General features: G+C 46.9%; 4 protein-coding genes across 4 annotated transcripts; all 4 read left to right on the plus strand.

Annotated features, from left to right (window-relative positions):
- The first annotated feature begins 1300 nt into the window (after window positions 1-1300).
- Window positions 1301-12796, plus strand: LOC146545054 (uncharacterized). Its single transcript, XM_085217797.1, has one exon. It carries the CDS (start codon window positions 10721-10723, stop codon window positions 12041-12043), a length of 1323 nt encoding a protein of 440 aa, XP_085073923.1. The 5' UTR covers window positions 1301-10720; the 3' UTR covers window positions 12044-12796.
- Window positions 12797-12883: 87 nt separating this feature from the next.
- LOC146545055 (uncharacterized) lies at window positions 12884-15770 on the plus strand. Its single transcript, XM_085217799.1, has one exon. The coding sequence runs from the start codon at window positions 13735-13737 to the stop codon at window positions 15055-15057; it is 1323 nt and encodes a 440-aa protein (XP_085073925.1). The 5' UTR covers window positions 12884-13734; the 3' UTR covers window positions 15058-15770.
- A 32-nt stretch (window positions 15771-15802) lies between these two features.
- LOC146545056 (uncharacterized) lies at window positions 15803-19780 on the plus strand. The gene has a single exon (XM_085217796.1). It carries the CDS (start codon window positions 16749-16751, stop codon window positions 18069-18071), a length of 1323 nt encoding a protein of 440 aa, XP_085073922.1. The 5' UTR covers window positions 15803-16748; the 3' UTR covers window positions 18072-19780.
- LOC146545057 (uncharacterized) lies at window positions 19763-22679 on the plus strand. The gene has a single exon (XM_085218444.1). The coding sequence runs from the start codon at window positions 19763-19765 to the stop codon at window positions 21083-21085; it is 1323 nt and encodes a 440-aa protein (XP_085074570.1). The 3' UTR covers window positions 21086-22679.
- Window positions 22680-22685: the final 6 nt, after the last annotated feature.

Here is a 22685-nt window from a genome sequence, read left to right on the forward strand (position 1 = left end):
GGCTAGGGTATTTCTCCTATGAAGATAGACTGAAGGAACTGGGCTTATTTAGGCTGAAGAAGATAAAGCTCTGGGAAGCAGTCATTATGGACTTCCAGGATTTAAAGGAAGATTATAAACAAGAGGAAATCAACTTCTTATGCAGGTAGATAGTGAGAGGACAAGGGGGGAAGACTTTAAACTAAAGGAAGTGAGATTTGGATTAGATGTCAGGAGGAAGTTTTTCTACTGAGTGGGTGGTAAGGTGCTGGAACAGGTTGCCTGCAGAGGCTGTGGATGCCCCATCCCTGGAGATGTTCAAGGCCAGGTTTGGATGGAGCCCTGGGCAATGTGATCTAGTACTTGAACTAGCAGTTGACAACCCTGCCTGTGGCAGGGGGTTGGAATCTGATGATCTTTAAGGTCCCTTCCAACCCAAGCTGTTCTGCGATTCTACAGTTAGTCTATAATTCTGTGAAACAGAACAGGTTATTTTAGCCTCAGATACAAAAGTGAACTGCGCCTTGTATACCTTCATTCCAGACAGCTTTTCAAGAACAAATTGGTTGTGGATTACATAGTAATCTTTTTGGCACTGTTATTTCTTGCACAGATTAAAGATTTGTTAGAATGCATTCTTTCCATCAGAACATGATTATGTGTACATTGGCCAACAGTTTTAAACATGTAGTCCTGAACTTTTTAAAACGTCTTTAAATATTAAATGCTTGCTTAGACTTTCAGATGTACTGAGGAAATGAACTCACAAACCCCATAAGATCCCAGTGTCTTTTCCCTCACTAGTAACAATTTAGGTACTTTTATTTACAAGTAATTAGATGTAAGAAAGCCTTCAGAACAGGCACATTTTCTTTTAAAACTTCAGTTGGCTATAGATAGTTAACTTGCATGTCATTCTGCTACTGTGAAACAGCTCTTCTATTCTTGACTGCATTGAAATGGGTAAGACATTTTGTTGAACAGAGTGTTACAAAATCAAAGCTAATATACAGAAGGGATATATAGCCAAAACGCAGCATATTAGTTTAGGGAATTGTGTGATGTGGCTCAGATTCAGCAATACTTTGGAAAACAAAGAGTAAGAAAGAGACAGTTACAGTGAATTTCATGATTCATTGAAAGAATATAAGTGCAATGGTGACCTTTAAGACTAGTGAAAACCCAGTGGTCTCATCTAACTTTCCTGTGTTGTTTTTTTGGCAGCAGAACGTAGCGGTCCTAAGGATTCTGGTATTTAAGTGAATTTGAGAATATACACAATAACATGTAGGTTCGTTTTTAAATGAATTTGTGCAGGTAAATAAGATCTGGAGTTCAACAAGCTCACAGTCTCTTATCATTAATGTTTATTATTCCAAGCAGCTCACAGTTGAGGAACCTTGATTTTACATACTTGACAACCAGTCAACCAAGAAATAAATCCTTATCATTTGCTGTCTCTAACTCTCTCATAGTATCTCAGCTCAACATCTGTCCTCTCAGTCACGAACTCCGAAGAGCAGGGACATCTAGCATAGCATTGAAGAAATGATGTTAACAATCTAAAGAAATCAAACTCAGCTGAACTTGCTTGAAAGATTCTTATTATTGCAAAAAAATCTTTGGACTCATCACCCTACCTGTTTAAAAGCAGCACATTTTTGAATGATCTTTTTAATTTTTAAAGCCGCTAAATATACAAAAGTAAAAGTTATTTCCCCCTACCTCTACACTGAAATATCTACCCACTTAATGATCAGTAGAAATTTGAAGCTTACTCCAATGAAGTTCTCCTTTCTCACCACATCCCCAATGCAACCCTTGTCCTTTGCCCTTTGTCCCAGCTTCATCCTCTGATACCTTCCATTTCTCCCATATATACTCCCTTCCTTCCAGTACTCCTATATTTATTCTCATATTCCCTCAAGAATTTTACATCTACTTTGCAGCAGATAACTGTTCACCCAGGAATCTTCACCTTAAATGGGACAGAAATAGGGATTCTATTTCACTGACCACCTTCCAGTTTCTATACAATATATAGGAATTCAGTATCTTCCAGACATCTATATTTCTGTTAGAGTTTATTTGCCAGTGAATTAGGAATGTTATCTGTAATCTAGAACTCCTTTGGCATCAGCTTCTCCTCACCACGGGATCCAATTCACTGCATACAGGGGAATAGATAGTCAGTCCCTCCCAAGAGTTGTTATTCTGTTCTACATTTTGATGTTTCACTTTCCTGTCCCACCCTGCACTTTGCTGTTATACTCTAGTATTATGATGGGATTCCTATTCTAGCTCACTCTGTTGTATAACTAATAGACATTACCTCTCTCTGTTTCATTTCTTATGTCATGGGATAAAATAGGATGTGGATTAGAAACAAAAGAACGGGCAGAAGTAGGCCTGAAGACAGGTACTTAGCACTTGAAGGAGGGTAAAGTTCGTTCTTTACAGCTGAAGCGAAAACAGATATTTTAGTTAAGTTTGAACTAGGAAAAATGTCGTACATCCCTTCTTTGATCATCTTATTCTCTGACTGATAAGGGTTAAAAAATATATATATTAAAAAAATCACTTTTGACTCCACAGATCTGGAGAGAATAGCACTGACTCCAGTTTCATTGAGCTGGCCTTCTCCATCTTCTCCAGTGGTGTGCTGGAGCTAGCAATGTCTATTTCTAATTAGTTCCTGACAGATGTTTTTTTAATTTTTTTTTTAATTTACATGAAATTTTTTTAGAATTTTTTTCAAAATTAAAATTCAGTCCAATGTGACATCTGTGACCTATCTCCCACCACCATGAGTTTCTTCTGGAGATCAAGAACATAACATTGTGCTTTTTGCTGTGTTTCATGACACCATAAAATTTCAAAGGCCGGGAGGGCTTAAGCGTGGGAAGATATACTGCATGGCCTGAAGAAAGAAATAAGGGAGAGATGAAATGATCGTTTAATGGGGCCCTACCTTGTGGAAACACCTACTCCATTCTGCAAACCAACCTAGGTGCACTTGTTGATGAGAGCAATAGAAGTGTACCCCTCTTGTCATATCCTCACTTGACTCCATCAAGTTCATGACACCATGAGGTCTCATTCCATGCAAAGCCAATATCACAGCACCAGGAGCTCCTAGAGAAGGCCTTGGTGGGGTGCAAGGTACCAGATGCCAAAGCCCCAGCCAGTGGACATCTGTGGGTAATTACTCTTGCCAATGATCACCTCATGCATACGCCTCTGTGCAGATGTTGTGAGACAGAGGAGCAACAGCACAAATGATCTTCCTTAACAGTGTGTGTCCATAGTGAATGGACATATCTACAAATGCCTGGTGCAGTATCAACGCTTCCACTGAAGTTCATAAAAGATATTGTAAAGATGTACACCCACAGCACGTAAATCACATGTAGTATCTGAGGAACAGTGGAAGAGAGAAAGCCCCACCAAAACCAAATAGTAATGAAATCTAATTGTTACAAAACTAAATAAAACGTGATCTGCATGGTCAAAAATCATGCAAGAGTCAACAAATGCCACAGATTTACTTTATAACATTTATAACATAAATAAAATGAAAAAATGGGAAGAAAGGCAGGATATAATTAACATAGTAACATTTCAGACATTTCTAAAGCAAGGTGTCAGGGCCTGTTGCTGCAGTTGCACAGGGAACTTCACCAAAGTGTCCTTCCCATATGCTTGGTTGCTTGTCTACCTTCTGGCTAAGTGACAGGGATATGAACTATTTTTCAGCCAAAACTTAGCAATAGAACTGGGAAAGCATGTTAACTACTATGGTTAGCACCTATAGCCTGTAAAATACTTGCCATATTTTACTCTAAGCAGACAAAACAGAAGCCATGTTCCACATGCCTGCAGGGCCACACACGCCATGCTCCTGACTTGATCAGCTCTCCTGTTCCTGCAGTGGGAGCTCTGCGCAGCCTGCAGGGATCTGGCTGCGTTCTATAACATCTGGCAAGCTGGAACAATGCTCCTGGGAGCACAACTACCACATCAAGATTTTAACTTAAGAATAAAAGTTTTCTCCGTGTCTCTTCTCTCCTTTTCAGAGTTGTTTCAATCCCTCATTTCTGGTTACTACTCTCCCTCCTCAGTCCTTTACCATCTTTCTTTTCACCAGGAAATACTCCGTATGGCCACAAAATTCTGATAATGGCTAATTATGTCCTAATATCTCTTTCTTCCCCTTCCCTCCTCTTCTCTCCCCTCCATCCATCTCTTCAGCCATCCCATTTGTCTCTGTATCTGAACTCTGTTGTGATGAGGTCATAATATTCTGAAAGCTCTGCCAATAAAAACAGTAGATTTAATTTCTGGTAAAATAAAATCCATGAAACTTTAGCTCTAGTAGGTATTTAAAGCCTAACATATAGCTCTAATGTGTCCTTTGGGATACTATTGTTTATTCAGTGTACAGTGAGATAGCAAAGCCTTGGGGCCTACTGCTCTTTTGAATGGAGAAACCTTTAAATAGAGCTAGTGTAGCAAGTTATCTGAGACCATTACTACTTCATTGAGACACATAATACCTGCAGTATGGCAGGACCTGCGAAGATTGCCTAGTCCACTCTCCCTGCACAGGGCCCTGTTCAGTCAAGTTTTCAGCATCTTCAAGGATGGAGAGTCCACAACCTGGTCCAGTGTTTGGTCATCCTCACAGTGAAAACTTCTCCCAAATTACTTATCATGAAGCTCTATGACACCTGCTTAGGCTGCATCTTGACTGTTTGCAGCAGAGCAAAAAAGAGGACAAGGTCAGGCATTTCCCCTCAGAGCTCCTGCACATAATTGCTTTGATATTCAGCTCTTCTGGTGGAGAGATTTACAACATTTTGTACAGAGAGGAATCTTGAAATATTTCAATGCCTGAAAAATGGGATACTGCTTAGTGTCCAACTACTGAGCTGGTCTGGTGTGGCTGCCCCAAACATCACAAGTACTTGCCAGTTGCTCTCTCATGAGAGCCAGAAGTGCTAGTGATGAATAAGGACTCTTTGCTGCTTACACTAGACACAAAACAAAGCATTGTTTTAGTTATTCCTCCCCTCTTTCCAGTCCCTACCTACACTTTCACGTTCCCCAGTTAAAACATTTTTGGGTTTGGGGTTTTCCTTTTACACAGTCAGATTACAGAAAATCTTGGCCCAACGACAATGAGCACTTCTGAATTCTGTCTTTGGTTGAAAATATATCTATATTTCAAAAGAAAGTCACCAACAACCATGACAACAAACCAACACAAAATTTGCAGTTTTAACCTCCAAAAGTCAAAAAAGTGTAAGATAACATGAAACACAGCCTATGACAAGTACAAAATACCAATCTTAATTTTTCATGGTTTACATTATTAACTTCTACACCCAGTTGTCAATTTGTAAAATTAAATCTTAGTTAGATGCATTTCCGCTACCATCTGAACATAGCCAAGACAAAACATTTTAAAGGAAACAGATCATAGTTTTCAAGCAGTGTTTTACTTGTGGCTTTGAAAAAAATAGAACAAATTCATTGTTTGCACAGTCATCACCTCTTTGTTTTGCACTCCTTTTGGGATTTTATATTAAAGAGAAGTCAGGCAGTATAAATTGTGTTATCTGGTGTCAGTATGATCGTTTCACTCAAGCCTGGATATTCCTACCTCATAGAAAAAAATATAATGAAATGAAGCATGTATACAGCTTTCCTAGCAGTGGATGAGTCCTCTGTGGATTTACTTTTATGGTTCAGTTCACACACAAGAGTGTTTATGTGATAAAAGAGAAGGTGGCTCGCTAGCCTGGGCAGTCATGGTAAGCTGTTCTTCTGAGATCTCTGAAGCTTCATAAAGAAAACAGACTGTGTATTTTAAACTCTAAACCATGTCTATCAGCTGTAGGCTTGCACTTTCGCCACTAACTGCTCCTCTGACTCATTCACTGACTCATTCAATGAGTTTCATGTTGTTCAATATTAATTTAGCATGCCATATTAACAAACTCTCTCAACTTTGATTTACTGGTAATAACAAACACCAGAGTTGGGCAAGAACATGGAATCTAGCATTGTCTGCCCCACAGACTTTGGTCCTGTTAAAGAAAGTCGCACTCTGGGGAAGGAACATGGCAGGTTCTGGAGTACTAGTTGTGAAACATGGTGGCTCTTTGGTGGTGTTGCAGCTAATTCTGAGTCCAAGAGGCCACAAGTTACAATGCTCTACTATGAAGTGAGACTTATAAAAATGGCTTTGAAACCCTTCCAGTGGCTACCCTTGCCATTTACATACTTTGTATTAAGTCCTTCTGAAAGGGATTTTTTTCTTCAGAGAGCACACCCAGTGAAAATAGACAAAAATTATTTCAACAGATAGTGCTGTATGAATAGATTCTTATCACAGAAGGATGGCTATCTAATAATATTTTTTTAAGATCACAAGACAAGAAGAAATACTGTAAGATTATTTATAGGGCTGCTGCTCTAACCTTCCATCATCCAAACCTCAGCTTTAAAAGATATCCAAAGTTAACAGGAGTAGCATCCTCCCTCAAACTAGAGCTGACCAAGACAGAGTTCACAGCTAGAATTTCAAGCTGGTTATATTTCTGAATGTTGTTTTTTCAGTTTCACCGCTGCAGGTTTTTTTTTGTTGTTGTTGTTGGGGTAGGGACAGGAGGGATACAAAAACATCTGAGACTTGCTGTCATCTAGTTTTGTATCCTCATATGCTTACAATGGAGGCAACTACTCACATGACATACTATCAGTACCAATCTATAATCTCAGAGACATTCCTACCATCCCAGGGAACCCAAGTCAGAGCAGATCTGAAAAAACACTAAAATTCAGTTTTAAATTTCTATCATTTGGCCTGACAAGGAATTCTGGGCTTAAGTTCGTAAAACAGTTTCCTCAGTGTTAAGGTGACATGTCAGACATACTGATGAGAAAGGGAATCTACCAAATAGTAATTACAAAGAAAAAGTAAGCTAACTGCCACAGTCCCTCTTCTAGATGCCAGGTTGGCTCAGAAATAAGGCAGGTCACAAACTGAGCTTGAGCCTCTAGCACAACAAAACCCCTATGGCATTTTGGCATACAGAGACTGGCTGGTGACTGAATTATTAGGTTTCAGAACCATAGACTAGGATTTAAACACCAATGCTCTGCTTAAATCCCTTGTTCAGGGACTGCATCCATTTTCTGAATGGTTCAGATACCTTGTTTATTTTAAAGGCTAAAATCTTCACTGCTGCCTACAAATTACGTTCCTTGTTTTCTGGTTGTTTGCTTGAGACCCTGAAGGTCTGACATGGAAGATGGAAAGGTGATATAAAGTCTGCAAGAAATCAGCCACAAGCTTCTTGTGATTGGGCACAGAAACATAGAGAGCATTTTTGGAAATTTGGGATGATCTTCCTCAGCTGTGGTGGAGCACTCTGGTGACAAAAGCACAGTGAACTCCATAAAAGATATAATAGCTTTTACTTAGGGAAAAAATTGGAAGGTGACGTAGCACTAAATTGAAGTACAGCACATTCCAGTAAAATAATTACCATCCATCACCACCACTTCAAGTATGCAGGATCTGGAGAATAAGAATTTTTTATGCAACTGGACTTTCATTATCACATGCACACATGAGGTGAAATTAGGATTGCACATGATTCATTTTTCTGTTTCTCCCTTTTCGATTATTTTTACTGAGAGCCTTGTATTTTAGTTAAGTGCAATTTATACACATAAAAGAAGTCAATCAACCTAGAGAAGCTCAAAACCATGGGCAGATCTGTACATATAAGAAATAAAACCAGAACCAAGGAAAGGTTCAACAGTCAGGTTACTATAAACTAGCTGGGGTTAGCCTCGTACAATGCCAAAGACATTGTTTATCCCCTGTGCCTTAATTACCTCTGAAAACTGATAAAATATTCCTTCCTTACCTCCTGGAAGTCTTCAGGAAAAAGAACAATGAGCCCAGACATTACAGTAATGAGGCCATCTAAAGGATATATAGATAAGAAAAACATCTGCTGCCTTCTGTAACAGACTTTCTTCATTTTTCAATCTCCTAGGTAGCAGACTAAGTTGTTTCAGAAAGAGAGATTGTGCAGATTTTTTCTAGTGTATGCAGAACTTTTGTCGCATTTTGTCTAATCAAAGATTTTATCACTGTATCATGAACCATACCTGGTTCCTGTGTAAGAAAAGCAAAATTTCTGGCAAAGTCTTTTGTCAAAACTTTGAGAACATTTGGCTCAGTACGAGGATTCCTTTCTCACCTAGTCTGTAAAAACTCATGGCCTATCTGGCTTCTGAATGGCTGCAAGGTAACAGGAGACAGATAAAATCAGGTCAGGAGTTGTTTTTCCCTCTGCTCCTATTGCCAGAGGCATAATGCAGCCTGACTTCTACTTCACTTGCAAGGCTTTTACATAAAGCTCCACAGGGCTGCTCTGGGAGACACCTTCTCTCTAATTAATACAGTAGATTCCCTTTATTTATTTAGTGACCCTTCTTCCACTTTACAATCAGTGTTCCTGATACAACAAAAGGCACCTTGATATCATGTTGGAGAAAAGATTTACTCAGTCCAAGTTCTGAAGTCACTAACATGTAGCAAAGCCTTGGAAACTCAGATCTTGTTGGGCAGAGACTCATGTGAGCCTGTCATTATGTTCTGCTGCTGTGAGATACACTGGTAATGTGGCTGGACTCTAATACAGTGTCACTGTGCTTCTAAATTCCTCAATATTTTTTAATTTTCAAGTAGCTGACGTGGCCAGCTTAATACTATTTTTAATACTGATTTCTTGCTAGCAATTGTATGTTCTCATGAGTGTAAACAGAAATGCATAAACTGGAGAAACAGCAAATTCAAAACAGAAGCTCTCTCAAGTAAAATAGCATCAATACTTAGGAGATCGTCACCAAGGCTGGACATTTTTCAGTCCACTAAACAGAGATCTGCTCTACGAAAGAAAGCAGTGGAAAAACAGCCAGAAATATTATTACATACTTGATGAACAATCTCTAATACAGGCAGATACATACTAATAAGGAAATCTGCTTAAAGGAAATGGGGAGACACAGAAATCGTAGATCTATTTCTCAGAAAGTCTGAACAAGCAATTGAACATTATTTTCCTGACTATTACATGCTTTGTTTTTCCCCCATCTTCGGCTTCATCCCATGCTTATTCTCTTCTTCTAGCCCTGGTATAGCTTCTGATGCCAGTCTCAATATTTTCCTCCAGGAATGTGAAGTGGTACAATCAACTTCATGTGATAACATACCTGATTAACAAAATGCTAATGATATCTTAGTAAAAGCAGCTGATGAATGTTTGATCTCTAATAGCATGCATTCAAATAGACATAACTGTGCAAGTCTTTTTACGTTGGGTAAAAGAGTCAAATGCCAACTTCAATTAAAATAACCTGAGAGACTTTGATTTCTCTCTTGCAACATTTCAGCACTGATTTTTCCTTTATTCACTTTTAGGTGAAAGCCTTAAATGAGTTTCCTCTCCTTTCTACTGTTTTTCTGTGGGACAGCAGCTTTTAAAGACTGGGTAGATGGGTTTTTTTTATGACAGATAAATTGAATGCTAATTTCTACTTTTATGATCCTTAGTACTCTTTTACAATTAAATCCCTCGTAGAGTACAGAAGTGTTTCTAAACATAAAAAAATGTGCCTTAGTAAAGTCCATCTTGTCTTGCTGATATTTTTATCTGCTGTATTCTGTGTCATGCTTTGAAGTCTAATGAAATAAGGCACTCTGCACTCCTTAGGTAGCACTGCAGAACAGAGCAGGTGAAGAATTTAGTTGCTTCCCTTGCTTAGAGATTAGCCTATTTTTTGATAGAAATTTATTAGTATTAGGTAGGTTGCTTTAGAAGTAATGTATATTTATTTCCATGGAAAGAACAATTGATACAGAGAGCACAATAACACTACTCAATAGAACAGATTCTCGGCTATAAAACACTTTTTCAGTACAGTCACCACAACTAGCTATGCATTTTCGCCACTGATGAACAAGAGCATGCACGCGATGCTTGTAAAAATCTGTATGGCCACCTGGAATGTGGTTCATCTTTCACATTGCTGTCACCACTGCTGAACCACACTAGTCACCACCTCACTGTTCTCACACCCACTGTTTGGCCTCCATAAACATTCAGAAAGCATTGATGAATGCCAATGGGTGCCATTTTTTCCACATGGGGGAATTCAGTCACACACATTTGTTTCATACACTCTTCCATGTTAGATGTATTTTTGTCAGACTGCCCCACACACAGACACAGCCCAAGGAGGTTGTGGATGCCCCATCCCTGAAGGCATTCGAGGCCAGGCTGGATGTGGCTCTGGGCAGCCTAGTCATAGCAGGGAGGTTGAAACTATATGATCACTGTGGTCCTTTTCAACTCAGGCCATTCTACGATTCCATGACCTCGTGTGTTCATGAAAATTACAGAGTGCAGATAGATTGGAAAAAGGGGAGGTGGAATTTGGGTATAGGGTCCCCAGCCCCAAGCTGGGTGCACGGTGAGAGGCATTGTGACATCACAGGGTGGGGCATGACATCAGCCTTTATTGAGTCACATGGGCAGCCTCCCCCAGCTCAGCTCAGAGACGTGGGGCAGTCACTCTGTCCTGGTGGTCACTGCTGGAGCTCTGCTCTGGGTGACAGCCACTTGTGTGTTGAGAGTGGTCCTTGCGAGAGAACAGGATGAAGCTCAGCCTGATTCTCGTCCTGATTTTAGTTCTTTTCATGTCTTCAATTCCTGGCAGTTCCAGCTGCCTCAGCTGGGTCCGGAATTGGGACAGAAAGCTGCTCCTTCCCAAGGAGCAGCATCCCTTAGAGACCAAGAGTCAGACCTCCGGCTGGCTCTGTTGGTTTGGAGTAACCACCTGCCCCGTCAAGATTGAGGATGGGAAAAAAACCCAGGTCCTTCCCGAGGAGCAGCGTCCGGTTGACACCAAGAGCCAGCCCTCCATCTGGCTCTGCCGGTTTGGAGTAACCACCTGCTCCACCAAGATGGAGGACGGGAACCAAAACCAGGTTCTTCCTGAGGAGCAGCGTCCGGTTGACACCAAGAGCCAGCTCTCCATCTGGCTCTGCCGGTTTGGAGTAACCACCTGCTCCACCAGTATGGAGGATGGGAACCAAAACCAGGTTCTTCCTGAGGAGCAGCGTCCGGTTGACACCAAGAGCCAGCTCTCCATCTGGCTCTGCCGGTTTGGAGTAACCACCTGCTCCATCAAGATGGAGGATGGGAACCAAAACCAGGCTCTTCCTGAGGAGCAGCGTCCGGTTGACACCAAGAGCCAGCCCTCCATCTGGCTGTGCCGGTTTGGAGTAACCACCTGCTCTACCAAGATGGAGGATGGGAACAAAAGCCAGGCTCTTCATGAGGAGCAGCGTCCGGTTGAAACCAAAAATCACACCTCCAGCTGGCTCTGCTGGTTTGGAGTAACCACCTGCTCCACCAAGATGGAGGACGGAAACAAAAAGCAGGTCCTTTCAGAGGAGAAGAGTCTGGTTGACACGAAGAGCCAGCCCTCCATGTGGCTCTGCCGGTTTGGAGTAACCACCTGCTCCACCAAGATGGAGGATGGGAACAAAAACCAAGTCCTTCCCGAGGAGCAGAGCCCAGTTGAGACCAACAGGCAGCCCTTCATCTGGCTCTGCTGGTCTGGACTAAACACCTGTCCCTGGAATGGAGACAAAAAACTTGTGCAGCCTGAGGAGAGGCTGTCCATTAACGCTGAGCGCCATGCCTCCACCTGGCCCTTCTGGCTTGGCTTTTCTGCACTCCCCAAATGGGTCCCGTACAGGGTCAACAAGTCTGTTGTTCCAGAGGGCCCAAATCAGCAGTGCCCGTGCACTGAGGAAAAGACCTTCAGCTTGCGCGACATCCTGCGTCACCTTTGGGACTTCCTTAAGCAGATAACCTGTTTCCTTAAAGATCACATCATAGACTACCGTGTTTTCCGTCTGCTTTGGGTTATCATCAGACTCTGGAAAATACTGAGACAACGTCAGCGATAGGTAAGCAATTGAGATTTAATATGCATGCAGAGAACCGCAAAGGTCTGGTCTGTGAAGGCTTCTAAGGAAAACAGACCTCCAGAGGTCCATCAGCTCTCCCCAGAGACTTGCCTGGTCATGGGGCTGACACCCAGCTGGAGACCCCTGTGCCAAACAGGGCATGCCAGAAGCCCCACGGGCTGCTCCAAGTCCTGTGAGGCTGGAAAAGTGGTGCAGGAATCAGAGCCCTGCAGGGTGATGCTCTGCAAAATGAGCCTGAATCCCTTTCTCTGTGCCCATGCTGTGTCACTTTCAGGGAACAAACGGCCTCAGCTTCCACCGTAACAGAGAGTGATGTCCATGAAGCATTTCTGTCCATCTGGCAGCCTGTGGGTCAAATGGTGACAGTCAGCTGGTGGGGCGGGACACACCTCAGCCCAGCAAAGATTCCTGCACTGAAGGCACTTCTGATGACACTTCTGATGACAACAATCTCTTCTACTGGGTAGACACCAACCTCTCCCAGATCATCACCTCCATTTCCTATCAGGCATGAAATGAATAAAATCATTATTACTTTAGCCTGTGTGATTGTGGTGGCAGTGGGTCCGGGACAGCAGCAGCACTAAAGGCATTGGTGCAGGAGAATGCTGCTGTATCGGGTTTGGAGGCACGTTCCTAGGGAGAACAGAGGATGCTGGGGTAGGGGAAAAGAGGCACTGGTGGTTGTGAGGTACCCACAGACTGCTGTGCCTCAGGGGGAAGAGAGAACATTTTGACTGGGAGCCCATGTCCCATTGAGGTAATGCAGCGTCCCCCAGAGTACACGGGGAGGTCCTGTGAGTCCTGGAGCATGCTGGGAAGCATCCGGGGCACACTGGGAATTCTCAGCTGGGCCAGTTCTGCAAAGATCCTGTGCACATCAGCTTCACAGAGTAGGCTCACACCAAGGAGCCTTCCCAGAAAGGGAAAACGGCGGCAAAACACCACAGAAAGATCTGTTGGGAAAGGGAGTGAGGCCCTGAGGCACGGCACCTCAGACTCCCTAGTCTGTTTCATCCCTCTGATTATTATTGCTGACTGGTAGTTCAGGCCAGCAGCCATGAAGTCGCTGCGCTGTTGAACGAGACTCTGCTGCTATCTGTCACATGGAACATTCAGAAAGCATTGATGAATGCCAATGGGTGCCATTTTTTCCACATGGGGGAATTCAGTCACACACATTTGTTTCATACACTCTTCCATGTTAGATGTATTTTTGTCAGACTGCCCCACACACAGACACAGCCCAAGGAGGTTGTGGATGCCCCATCCCTGAAGGCATTCGAGGCCAGGCTGGATGTGGCTCTGGGCAGCCTAGTCATAGCAGGGAGGTTGAAACTATATGATCACTGTGGTCCTTTTCAACTCAGGCCATTCTACGATTCCATGACCTCGTGTGTTCATGAAAATTACAGAGTGCAGATAGATTGGAAAAAGGGGAGGTGGAATTTGGGTATAGGGTCCCCAGCCCCAAGCTGGGTGCACGGTGAGAGGCATTGTGACATCACAGGGTGGGGCATGACATCAGCCTTTATTGAGTCACATGGGCAGCCTCCCCCAGCTCAGCTCAGAGACGTGGGGCAGTCACTCTGTCCTGGTGGTCACTGCTGGAGCTCTGCTCTGGGTGACAGCCACTTGTGTGTTGAGAGTGGTCCTTGCGAGAGAACAGGATGAAGCTCAGCCTGATTCTCGTCCTGATTTTAGTTCTTTTCATGTCTTCAATTCCTGGCAGTTCCAGCTGCCTCAGCTGGGTCCGGAATTGGGACAGAAAGCTGCTCCTTCCCAAGGAGCAGCATCCCTTAGAGACCAAGAGTCAGACCTCCGGCTGGCTCTGTTGGTTTGGAGTAACCACCTGCCCCGTCAAGATTGAGGATGGGAAAAAAACCCAGGTCCTTCCCGAGGAGCAGCGTCCGGTTGACACCAAGAGCCAGCCCTCCATCTGGCTCTGCCGGTTTGGAGTAACCACCTGCTCCACCAAGATGGAGGACGGGAACCAAAACCAGGTTCTTCCTGAGGAGCAGCGTCCGGTTGACACCAAGAGCCAGCTCTCCATCTGGCTCTGCCGGTTTGGAGTAACCACCTGCTCCACCAGTATGGAGGATGGGAACCAAAACCAGGTTCTTCCTGAGGAGCAGCGTCCGGTTGACACCAAGAGCCAGCTCTCCATCTGGCTCTGCCGGTTTGGAGTAACCACCTGCTCCATCAAGATGGAGGATGGGAACCAAAACCAGGCTCTTCCTGAGGAGCAGCGTCCGGTTGACACCAAGAGCCAGCCCTCCATCTGGCTGTGCCGGTTTGGAGTAACCACCTGCTCTACCAAGATGGAGGATGGGAACAAAAGCCAGGCTCTTCATGAGGAGCAGCGTCCGGTTGAAACCAAAAATCACACCTCCAGCTGGCTCTGCTGGTTTGGAGTAACCACCTGCTCCACCAAGATGGAGGACGGAAACAAAAAGCAGGTCCTTTCAGAGGAGAAGAGTCTGGTTGACACGAAGAGCCAGCCCTCCATGTGGCTCTGCCGGTTTGGAGTAACCACCTGCTCCACCAAGATGGAGGATGGGAACAAAAACCAAGTCCTTCCCGAGGAGCAGAGCCCAGTTGAGACCAACAGGCAGCCCTTCATCTGGCTCTGCTGGTCTGGACTAAACACCTGTCCCTGGAATGGAGACAAAAAACTTGTGCAGCCTGAGGAGAGGCTGTCCATTAACGCTGAGCGCCATGCCTCCACCTGGCCCTTCTGGCTTGGCTTTTCTGCACTCCCCAAATGGGTCCCGTACAGGGTCAACAAGTCTGTTGTTCCAGAGGGCCCAAATCAGCAGTGCCCGTGCACTGAGGAAAAGACCTTCAGCTTGCGCGACATCCTGCGTCACCTTTGGGACTTCCTTAAGCAGATAACCTGTTTCCTTAAAGATCACATCATAGACTACCGTGTTTTCCGTCTGCTTTGGGTTATCATCAGACTCTGGAAAATACTGAGACAACGTCAGCGATAGGTAAGCAATTGAGATTTAATATGCATGCAGAGAACCGCAAAGGTCTGGTCTGTGAAGGCTTCTAAGGAAAACAGACCTCCAGAGGTCCATCAGCTCTCCCCAGAGACTTGCCTGGTCATGGGGCTGACACCCAGCTGGAGACCCCTGTGCCAAACAGGGCATGCCAGAAGCCCCACGGGCTGCTCCAAGTCCTGTGAGGCTGGAAAAGTGGTGCAGGAATCAGAGCCCTGCAGGGTGATGCTCTGCAAAATGAGCCTGAATCCCTTTCTCTGTGCCCATGCTGTGTCACTTTCAGGGAACAAACGGCCTCAGCTTCCACCGTAACAGAGAGTGATGTCCATGAAGCACTTCTGTCCATCTGGCAGCCTGTGGGTCAAATGGTGACAGTCAGCTGGTGGGGCGGGACACACCTCAGCCCAGCAAAGATTCCTGCACTGAAGGCACTTCTGATGACACTTCTGATGACAACAATCTCTTCTACTGGGTAGACACCAACCTCTCCCAGATCATCACCTCCATTTCCTATCAGGCATGAAATGAATAAAATCATTATTACTTTAGCCTGTGTGATTGTGGTGGCAGTGGGTCCGGGACAGCAGCAGCACTAAAGGCATTGGTGCAGGAGAATGCTGCTGTATCGGGTTTGGAGGCACGTTCCTAGGGAGAACAGAGGATGCTGGGGTAGGGGAAAAGAGGCACTGGTGGTTGTGAGGTACCCACAGACTGCTGTGCCTCAGGGGGAAGAGAGAACATTTTGACTGGGAGCCCATGTCCCATTGAGGTAATGCAGCGTCCCCCAGAGTACACGGGGAGGTGCTGTGAGTCCTGGAGCATGCTGGGAAGCATCCGGGGCACACTGGGAATTCTCAGCTGGGCCAGTTCTGCAAAGATCCTGTGCACATCAGCTTCACAGAGTAGGCTCACACCAAGGAGCCTTCCCAGAAAGGGAAAACGGCGGCAAAACACCACAGAAAGATCTGTTGGGAAAGGGAGTGAGGCCCTGAGGCACGGCACCTCAGACTCCCTAGTCTGTTTCATCCCTCTGATTATTATTGCTGACTGGTAGTTCAGGCCAGCAGCCATGAAGTCGCTGCGCTGTTGAACGAGACTCTGCTGCTATCTGTCACATGGAACATTCAGAAAGCATTGATGAATGCCAATGGGTGCCATTTTTTCCACATGGGGGAATTCAGTCACACACATTTGTTTCATACACTCTTCCATGTTAGATGTATTTTTGTCAGACTGCCCCACACACAGACACAGCCCAAGGAGGTTGTGGATGCCCCATCCCTGAAGGCATTCGAGGCCAGGCTGGATGTGGCTCTGGGCAGCCTAGTCATAGCAGGGAGGTTGAAACTATATGATCACTGTGGTCCTTTTCAACTCAGGCCATTCTACGATTCCATGACCTCGTGTGTTCATGAAAATTACAGAGTGCAGATAGATTGGAAAAAGGGGAGGTGGAATTTGGGTATAGGGTCCCCAGCCCCAAGCTGGGTGCACGGTGAGAGGCATTGTGACATCACAGGGTGGGGCATGACATCAGCCTTTATTGAGTCACATGGGCAGCCTCCCCCAGCTCAGCTCAGAGACGTGGGGCAGTCACTCTGTCCTGGTGGTCACTGCTGGAGCTCTGCTCTGGGTGACAGCCACTTGTGTGTTGAGAGTGGTCCTTGCGAGAGAACAGGATGAAGCTCAGCCTGATTCTCGTCCTGATTTTAGTTCTTTTCATGTCTTCAATTCCTGGCAGTTCCAGCTGCCTCAGCTGGGTCCGGAATTGGGACAGAAAGCTGCTCCTTCCCAAGGAGCAGCATCCCTTAGAGACCAAGAGTCAGACCTCCGGCTGGCTCTGTTGGTTTGGAGTAACCACCTGCCCCGTCAAGATTGAGGATGGGAAAAAAACCCAGGTCCTTCCCGAGGAGCAGCGTCCGGTTGACACCAAGAGCCAGCCCTCCATCTGGCTCTGCCGGTTTGGAGTAACCACCTGCTCCACCAAGATGGAGGACGGGAACCAAAACCAGGTTCTTCCTGAGGAGCAGCGTCCGGTTGACACCAAGAGCCAGCTCTCCATCTGGCTCTGCCGGTTTGGAGTAACCACCTGCTCCACCAGTATGGAGGATGGGAACCAAAACCAGGTTCTTCCTGAGGAGCAGCGTCCGGTTGACACCAAGAGCCAGCTCTCCATCTGGCTCTGCCGGTTTGGAGTAACCACCTGCTCCATCAAGATGGAGGATGGGAACCAAAACCAGGCTCTTCCTGAGGAGCAGCGTCCGGTTGACACCAAGAGCCAGCCCTCCATCTGGCTGTGCCGGTTTGGAGTAACCACCTGCTCTACCAAGATGGAGGATGGGAACAAAAGCCAGGCTCTTCATGAGGAGCAGCGTCCGGTTGAAACCAAAAATCACACCTCCAGCTGGCTCTGCTGGTTTGGAGTAACCACCTGCTCCACCAAGATGGAGGACGGAAACAAAAAGCAGGTCCTTTCAGAGGAGAAGAGTCTGGTTGACACGAAGAGCCAGCCCTCCATGTGGCTCTGCCGGTTTGGAGTAACCACCTGCTCCACCAAGATGGAGGATGGGAACAAAAACCAAGTCCTTCCCGAGGAGCAGAGCCCAGTTGAGACCAACAGGCAGCCCTTCATCTGGCTCTGCTGGTCTGGACTAAACACCTGTCCCTGGAATGGAGACAAAAAACTTGTGCAGCCTGAGGAGAGGCTGTCCATTAACGCTGAGCGCCATGCCTCCACCTGGCCCTTCTGGCTTGGCTTTTCTGCACTCCCCAAATGGGTCCCGTACAGGGTCAACAAGTCTGTTGTTCCAGAGGGCCCAAATCAGCAGTGCCCGTGCACTGAGGAAAAGACCTTCAGCTTGCGCGACATCCTGCGTCACCTTTGGGACTTCCTTAAGCAGATAACCTGTTTCCTTAAAGATCACATCATAGACTACCGTGTTTTCCGTCTGCTTTGGGTTATCATCAGACTCTGGAAAATACTGAGACAACGTCAGCGATAGGTAAGCAATTGAGATTTAATATGCATGCAGAGAACCGCAAAGGTCTGGTCTGTGAAGGCTTCTAAGGAAAACAGACCTCCAGAGGTCCATCAGCTCTCCCCAGAGACTTGCCTGGTCATGGGGCTGACACCCAGCTGGAGACCCCTGTGCCAAACAGGGCATGCCAGAAGCCCCACGGGCTGCTCCAAGTCCTGTGAGGCTGGAAAAGTGGTGCAGGAATCAGAGCCCTGCAGGGTGATGCTCTGCAAAATGAGCCTGAATCCCTTTCTCTGTGCCCATGCTGTGTCACTTTCAGGGAACAAACGGCCTCAGCTTCCACCGTAACAGAGAGTGATGTCCATGAAGCACTTCTGTCCATCTGGCAGCCTGTGGGTCAAATGGTGACAGTCAGCTGGTGGGGCGGGACACACCTCAGCCCAGCAAAGATTCCTGCACTGAAGGCACTTCTGATGACACTTCTGATGACAACAATCTCTTCTACTGGGTAGACACCAACCTCTCCCAGATCATCACCTCCATTTCCTATCAGGCATGAAATGAATAAAATCATTATTACTTTAGCCTGTGTGATTGTGGTGGCAGTGGGTCCGGGACAGCAGCAGCACTAAAGGCATTGGTGCAGGAGAATGCTGCTGTATCGGGTTTGGAGGCACGTTCCTAGGGAGAACAGAGGATGCTGGGGTAGGGGAAAAGAGGCACTGGTGGTTGTGAGGTACCCACAGACTGCTGTGCCTCAGGGGGAAGAGAGAACATTTTGACTGGGAGCCCATGTCCCATTGAGGTAATGCAGCGTCCCCCAGAGTACACGGGGAGGTGCTGTGAGTCCTGGAGCATGCTGGGAAGCATCCGGGGCACACTGGGAATTCTCAGCTGGGCCAGTTCTGCAAAGATCCTGTGCACATCAGCTTCACAGAGTAGGCTCACACCAAGGAGCCTTCCCAGAAAGGGAAAACGGCGGCAAAACACCACAGAAAGATCTGTTGGGAAAGGGAGTGAGGCCCTGAGGCACGGCACCTCAGACTCCCTAGTCTGTTTCATCCCTCTGATTATTATTGCTGACTGGTAGTTCAGGCCAGCAGCCATGAAGTCGCTGCGCTGTTGAACGAGACTCTGCTGCTATCTGTCACATGGAACATTCAGAAAGCATTGATGAATGCCAATGGGTGCCATTTTTTCCACATGGGGGAATTCAGTCACACACATTTGTTTCATACACTCTTCCATGTTAGATGTATTTTTGTCAGACTGCCCCACACACAGACACAGCCCAAGGAGGTTGTGGATGCCCCATCCCTGAAGGCATTCGAGGCCAGGCTGGATGTGGCTCTGGGCAGCCTAGTCATAGCAGGGAGGTTGAAACTATATGATCACTGTGGTCCTTTTCAACTCAGGCCATTCTACGATTCCATGACCTCGTGTGTTCATGAAAATTACAGAGTGCAGATAGATTGGAAAAAGGGGAGGTGGAATTTGGGTATAGGGTCCCCAGCCCCAAGCTGGGTGCACGGTGAGAGGCATTGTGACATCACAGGGTGGGGCATGACATCAGCCTTTATTGAGTCACATGGGCAGCCTCCCCCAGCTCAGCTCAGAGACGTGGGGCAGTCACTCTGTCCTGGTGGTCACTGCTGGAGCTCTGCTCTGGGTGACAGCCACTTGTGTGTTGAGAGTGGTCCTTGCGAGAGAACAGGATGAAGCTCAGCCTGATTCTCGTCTTGATTTTAGTTCTTTTCATGTCTTCAATTCCTGGCAGTTCCAGCTGCCTCAGCTGGGTCCGGAATTGGGACAGAAAGCTGCTCCTTCCCAAGGAGCAGCATCCCTTAGAGACCAAGAGTCAGACCTCCGGCTGGCTCTGTTGGTTTGGAGTAACCACCTGCCCCGTCAAGATTGAGGATGGGAAAAAAACCCAGGTCCTTCCCGAGGAGCAGCGTCCGGTTGACACCAAGAGCCAGCCCTCCATCTGGCTCTGCCGGTTTGGAGTAACCACCTGCTCCACCAAGATGGAGGACGGGAACCAAAACCAGGTTCTTCCTGAGGAGCAGCGTCCGGTTGACACCAAGAGCCAGCTCTCCATCTGGCTCTGCCGGTTTGGAGTAACCACCTGCTCCACCAGTATGGAGGATGGGAACCAAAACCAGGTTCTTCCTGAGGAGCAGCGTCCGGTTGACACCAAGAGCCAGCTCTCCATCTGGCTCTGCCGGTTTGGAGTAACCACCTGCTCCATCAAGATGGAGGATGGGAACCAAAACCAGGCTCTTCCTGAGGAGCAGCGTCCGGTTGACACCAAGAGCCAGCCCTCCATCTGGCTGTGCCGGTTTGGAGTAACCACCTGCTCTACCAAGATGGAGGATGGGAACAAAAGCCAGGCTCTTCATGAGGAGCAGCGTCCGGTTGAAACCAAAAATCACACCTCCAGCTGGCTCTGCTGGTTTGGAGTAACCACCTGCTCCACCAAGATGGAGGACGGAAACAAAAAGCAGGTCCTTTCAGAGGAGAAGAGTCTGGTTGACACGAAGAGCCAGCCCTCCATGTGGCTCTGCCGGTTTGGAGTAACCACCTGCTCCACCAAGATGGAGGATGGGAACAAAAACCAAGTCCTTCCCGAGGAGCAGAGCCCAGTTGAGACCAACAGGCAGCCCTTCATCTGGCTCTGCTGGTCTGGACTAAACACCTGTCCCTGGAATGGAGACAAAAAACTTGTGCAGCCTGAGGAGAGGCTGTCCATTAACGCTGAGCGCCATGCCTCCACCTGGCCCTTCTGGCTTGGCTTTTCTGCACTCCCCAAATGGGTCCCGTACAGGGTCAACAAGTCTGTTGTTCCAGAGGGCCCAAATCAGCAGTGCCCGTGCACTGAGGAAAAGACCTTCAGCTTGCGCGACATCCTGCGTCACCTTTGGGACTTCCTTAAGCAGATAACCTGTTTCCTTAAAGATCACATCATAGACTACCGTGTTTTCCGTCTGCTTTGGGTTATCATCAGACTCTGGAAAATACTGAGACAACGTCAGCGATAGGTAAGCAATTGAGATTTAATATGCATGCAGAGAACCGCAAAGGTCTGGTCTGTGAAGGCTTCTAAGGAAAACAGACCTCCAGAGGTCCATCAGCTCTCCCCAGAGACTTGCCTGGTCATGGGGCTGACACCCAGCTGGAGACCCCTGTGCCAAACAGGGCATGCCAGAAGCCCCACGGGCTGCTCCAAGTCCTGTGAGGCTGGAAAAGTGGTGCAGGAATCAGAGCCCTGCAGGGTGATGCTCTGCAAAATGAGCCTGAATCCCTTTCTCTGTGCCCATGCTGTGTCACTTTCAGGGAACAAACGGCCTCAGCTTCCACCGTAACAGAGAGTGATGTCCATGAAGCACTTCTGTCCATCTGGCAGCCTGTGGGTCAAATGGTGACAGTCAGCTGGTGGGGCGGGACACACCTCAGCCCAGCAAAGATTCCTGCACTGAAGGCACTTCTGATGACACTTCTGATGACAACAATCTCTTCTACTGGGTAGACACCAACCTCTCCCAGATCATCACCTCCATTTCCTATCAGGCATGAAATGAATAAAATCATTATTACTTTAGCCTGTGTGATTGTGGTGGCAGTGGGTCCGGGACAGCAGCAGCACTAAAGGCATTGGTGCAGGAGAATGCTGCTGTATCGGGTTTGGAGGCACGTTCCTAGGGAGAACAGAGGATGCTGGGGTAGGGGAAAAGAGGCACTGGTGGTTGTGAGGTACCCACAGACTGCTGTGCCTCAGGGGGAAGAGAGAACATTTTGACTGGGAGCCCATGTCCCATTGAGGTAATGCAGCGTCCCCCAGAGTACACGGGGAGGTGCTGTGAGTCCTGGAGCATGCTGGGAAGCATCCGGGGCACACTGGGAATTCTCAGCTGGGCCAGTTCTGCAAAGATCCTGTGCACATCAGCTTCACAGAGTAGGCTCACACCAAGGAGCCTTCCCAGAAAGGGAAAACGGCGGCAAAACACCACAGAAAGATCTGTTGGGAAAGGGAGTGAGGCCCTGAGGCACGGCACCTCAGACTCCCTAGTCTGTTTCATCCCTCTGATTATTATTGCTGACTGGTAGTTCAGGCCAGCAGCCATGAAGTCGCTGCGCTGTTGAACGAGACTCTGCTGCTATCTGTCACATGGAACATTCAGAAAGCATTGATGAATGCCAATGGGTGCCATTTTTTCCACATGGGGGAATTCAGTCACACACATTTGTTTCATACACTCTTCCATGTTAGATGTATTTTTGTCAGACTGCCCCACACACAGACACAGCCCAAGGAGGTTGTGGATGCCCCATCCCTGAAGGCATTCGAGGCCAGGCTGGATGTGGCTCTGGGCAGCCTAGTCATAGCAGGGAGGTTGAAACTATATGATCACTGTGGTCCTTTTCAACTCAGGCCATTCTACGATTCCATGACCTCGTGTGTTCATGAAAATTACAGAGTGCAGATAGATTGGAAAAAGGGGAGGTGGAATTTGGGTATAGGGTCCCCAGCCCCAAGCTGGGTGCACGGTGAGAGGCATTGTGACATCACAGGGTGGGGCATGACATCAGCCTTTATTGAGTCACATGGGCAGCCTCCCCCAGCTCAGCTCAGAGACGTGG

Source organism: Meleagris gallopavo, chromosome 2 (assembly GCF_905368555.1).
Source record: "Meleagris gallopavo chromosome 2, MGAL_WU_HG_1.1, whole genome shotgun sequence".
Taxonomy (NCBI): Eukaryota; Metazoa; Chordata; class Aves; order Galliformes; family Phasianidae; genus Meleagris; species Meleagris gallopavo.

Excerpts from the sequence above, each read along its gene's own strand:
- LOC146545055 (XM_085217799.1), top strand. The coding sequence starts at position 13,735 with ATGAAGCTCAGCCTGATTCTCGTCCTGATTTTAGTTCTTTTCATGTCT.
- LOC146545057 (XM_085218444.1), top strand. The coding sequence starts at position 19,763 with ATGAAGCTCAGCCTGATTCTCGTCTTGATTTTAGTTCTTTTCATGTCT.
- LOC146545056 (XM_085217796.1), top strand. The coding sequence starts at position 16,749 with ATGAAGCTCAGCCTGATTCTCGTCCTGATTTTAGTTCTTTTCATGTCT.
- LOC146545054 (XM_085217797.1), top strand. The coding sequence starts at position 10,721 with ATGAAGCTCAGCCTGATTCTCGTCCTGATTTTAGTTCTTTTCATGTCT.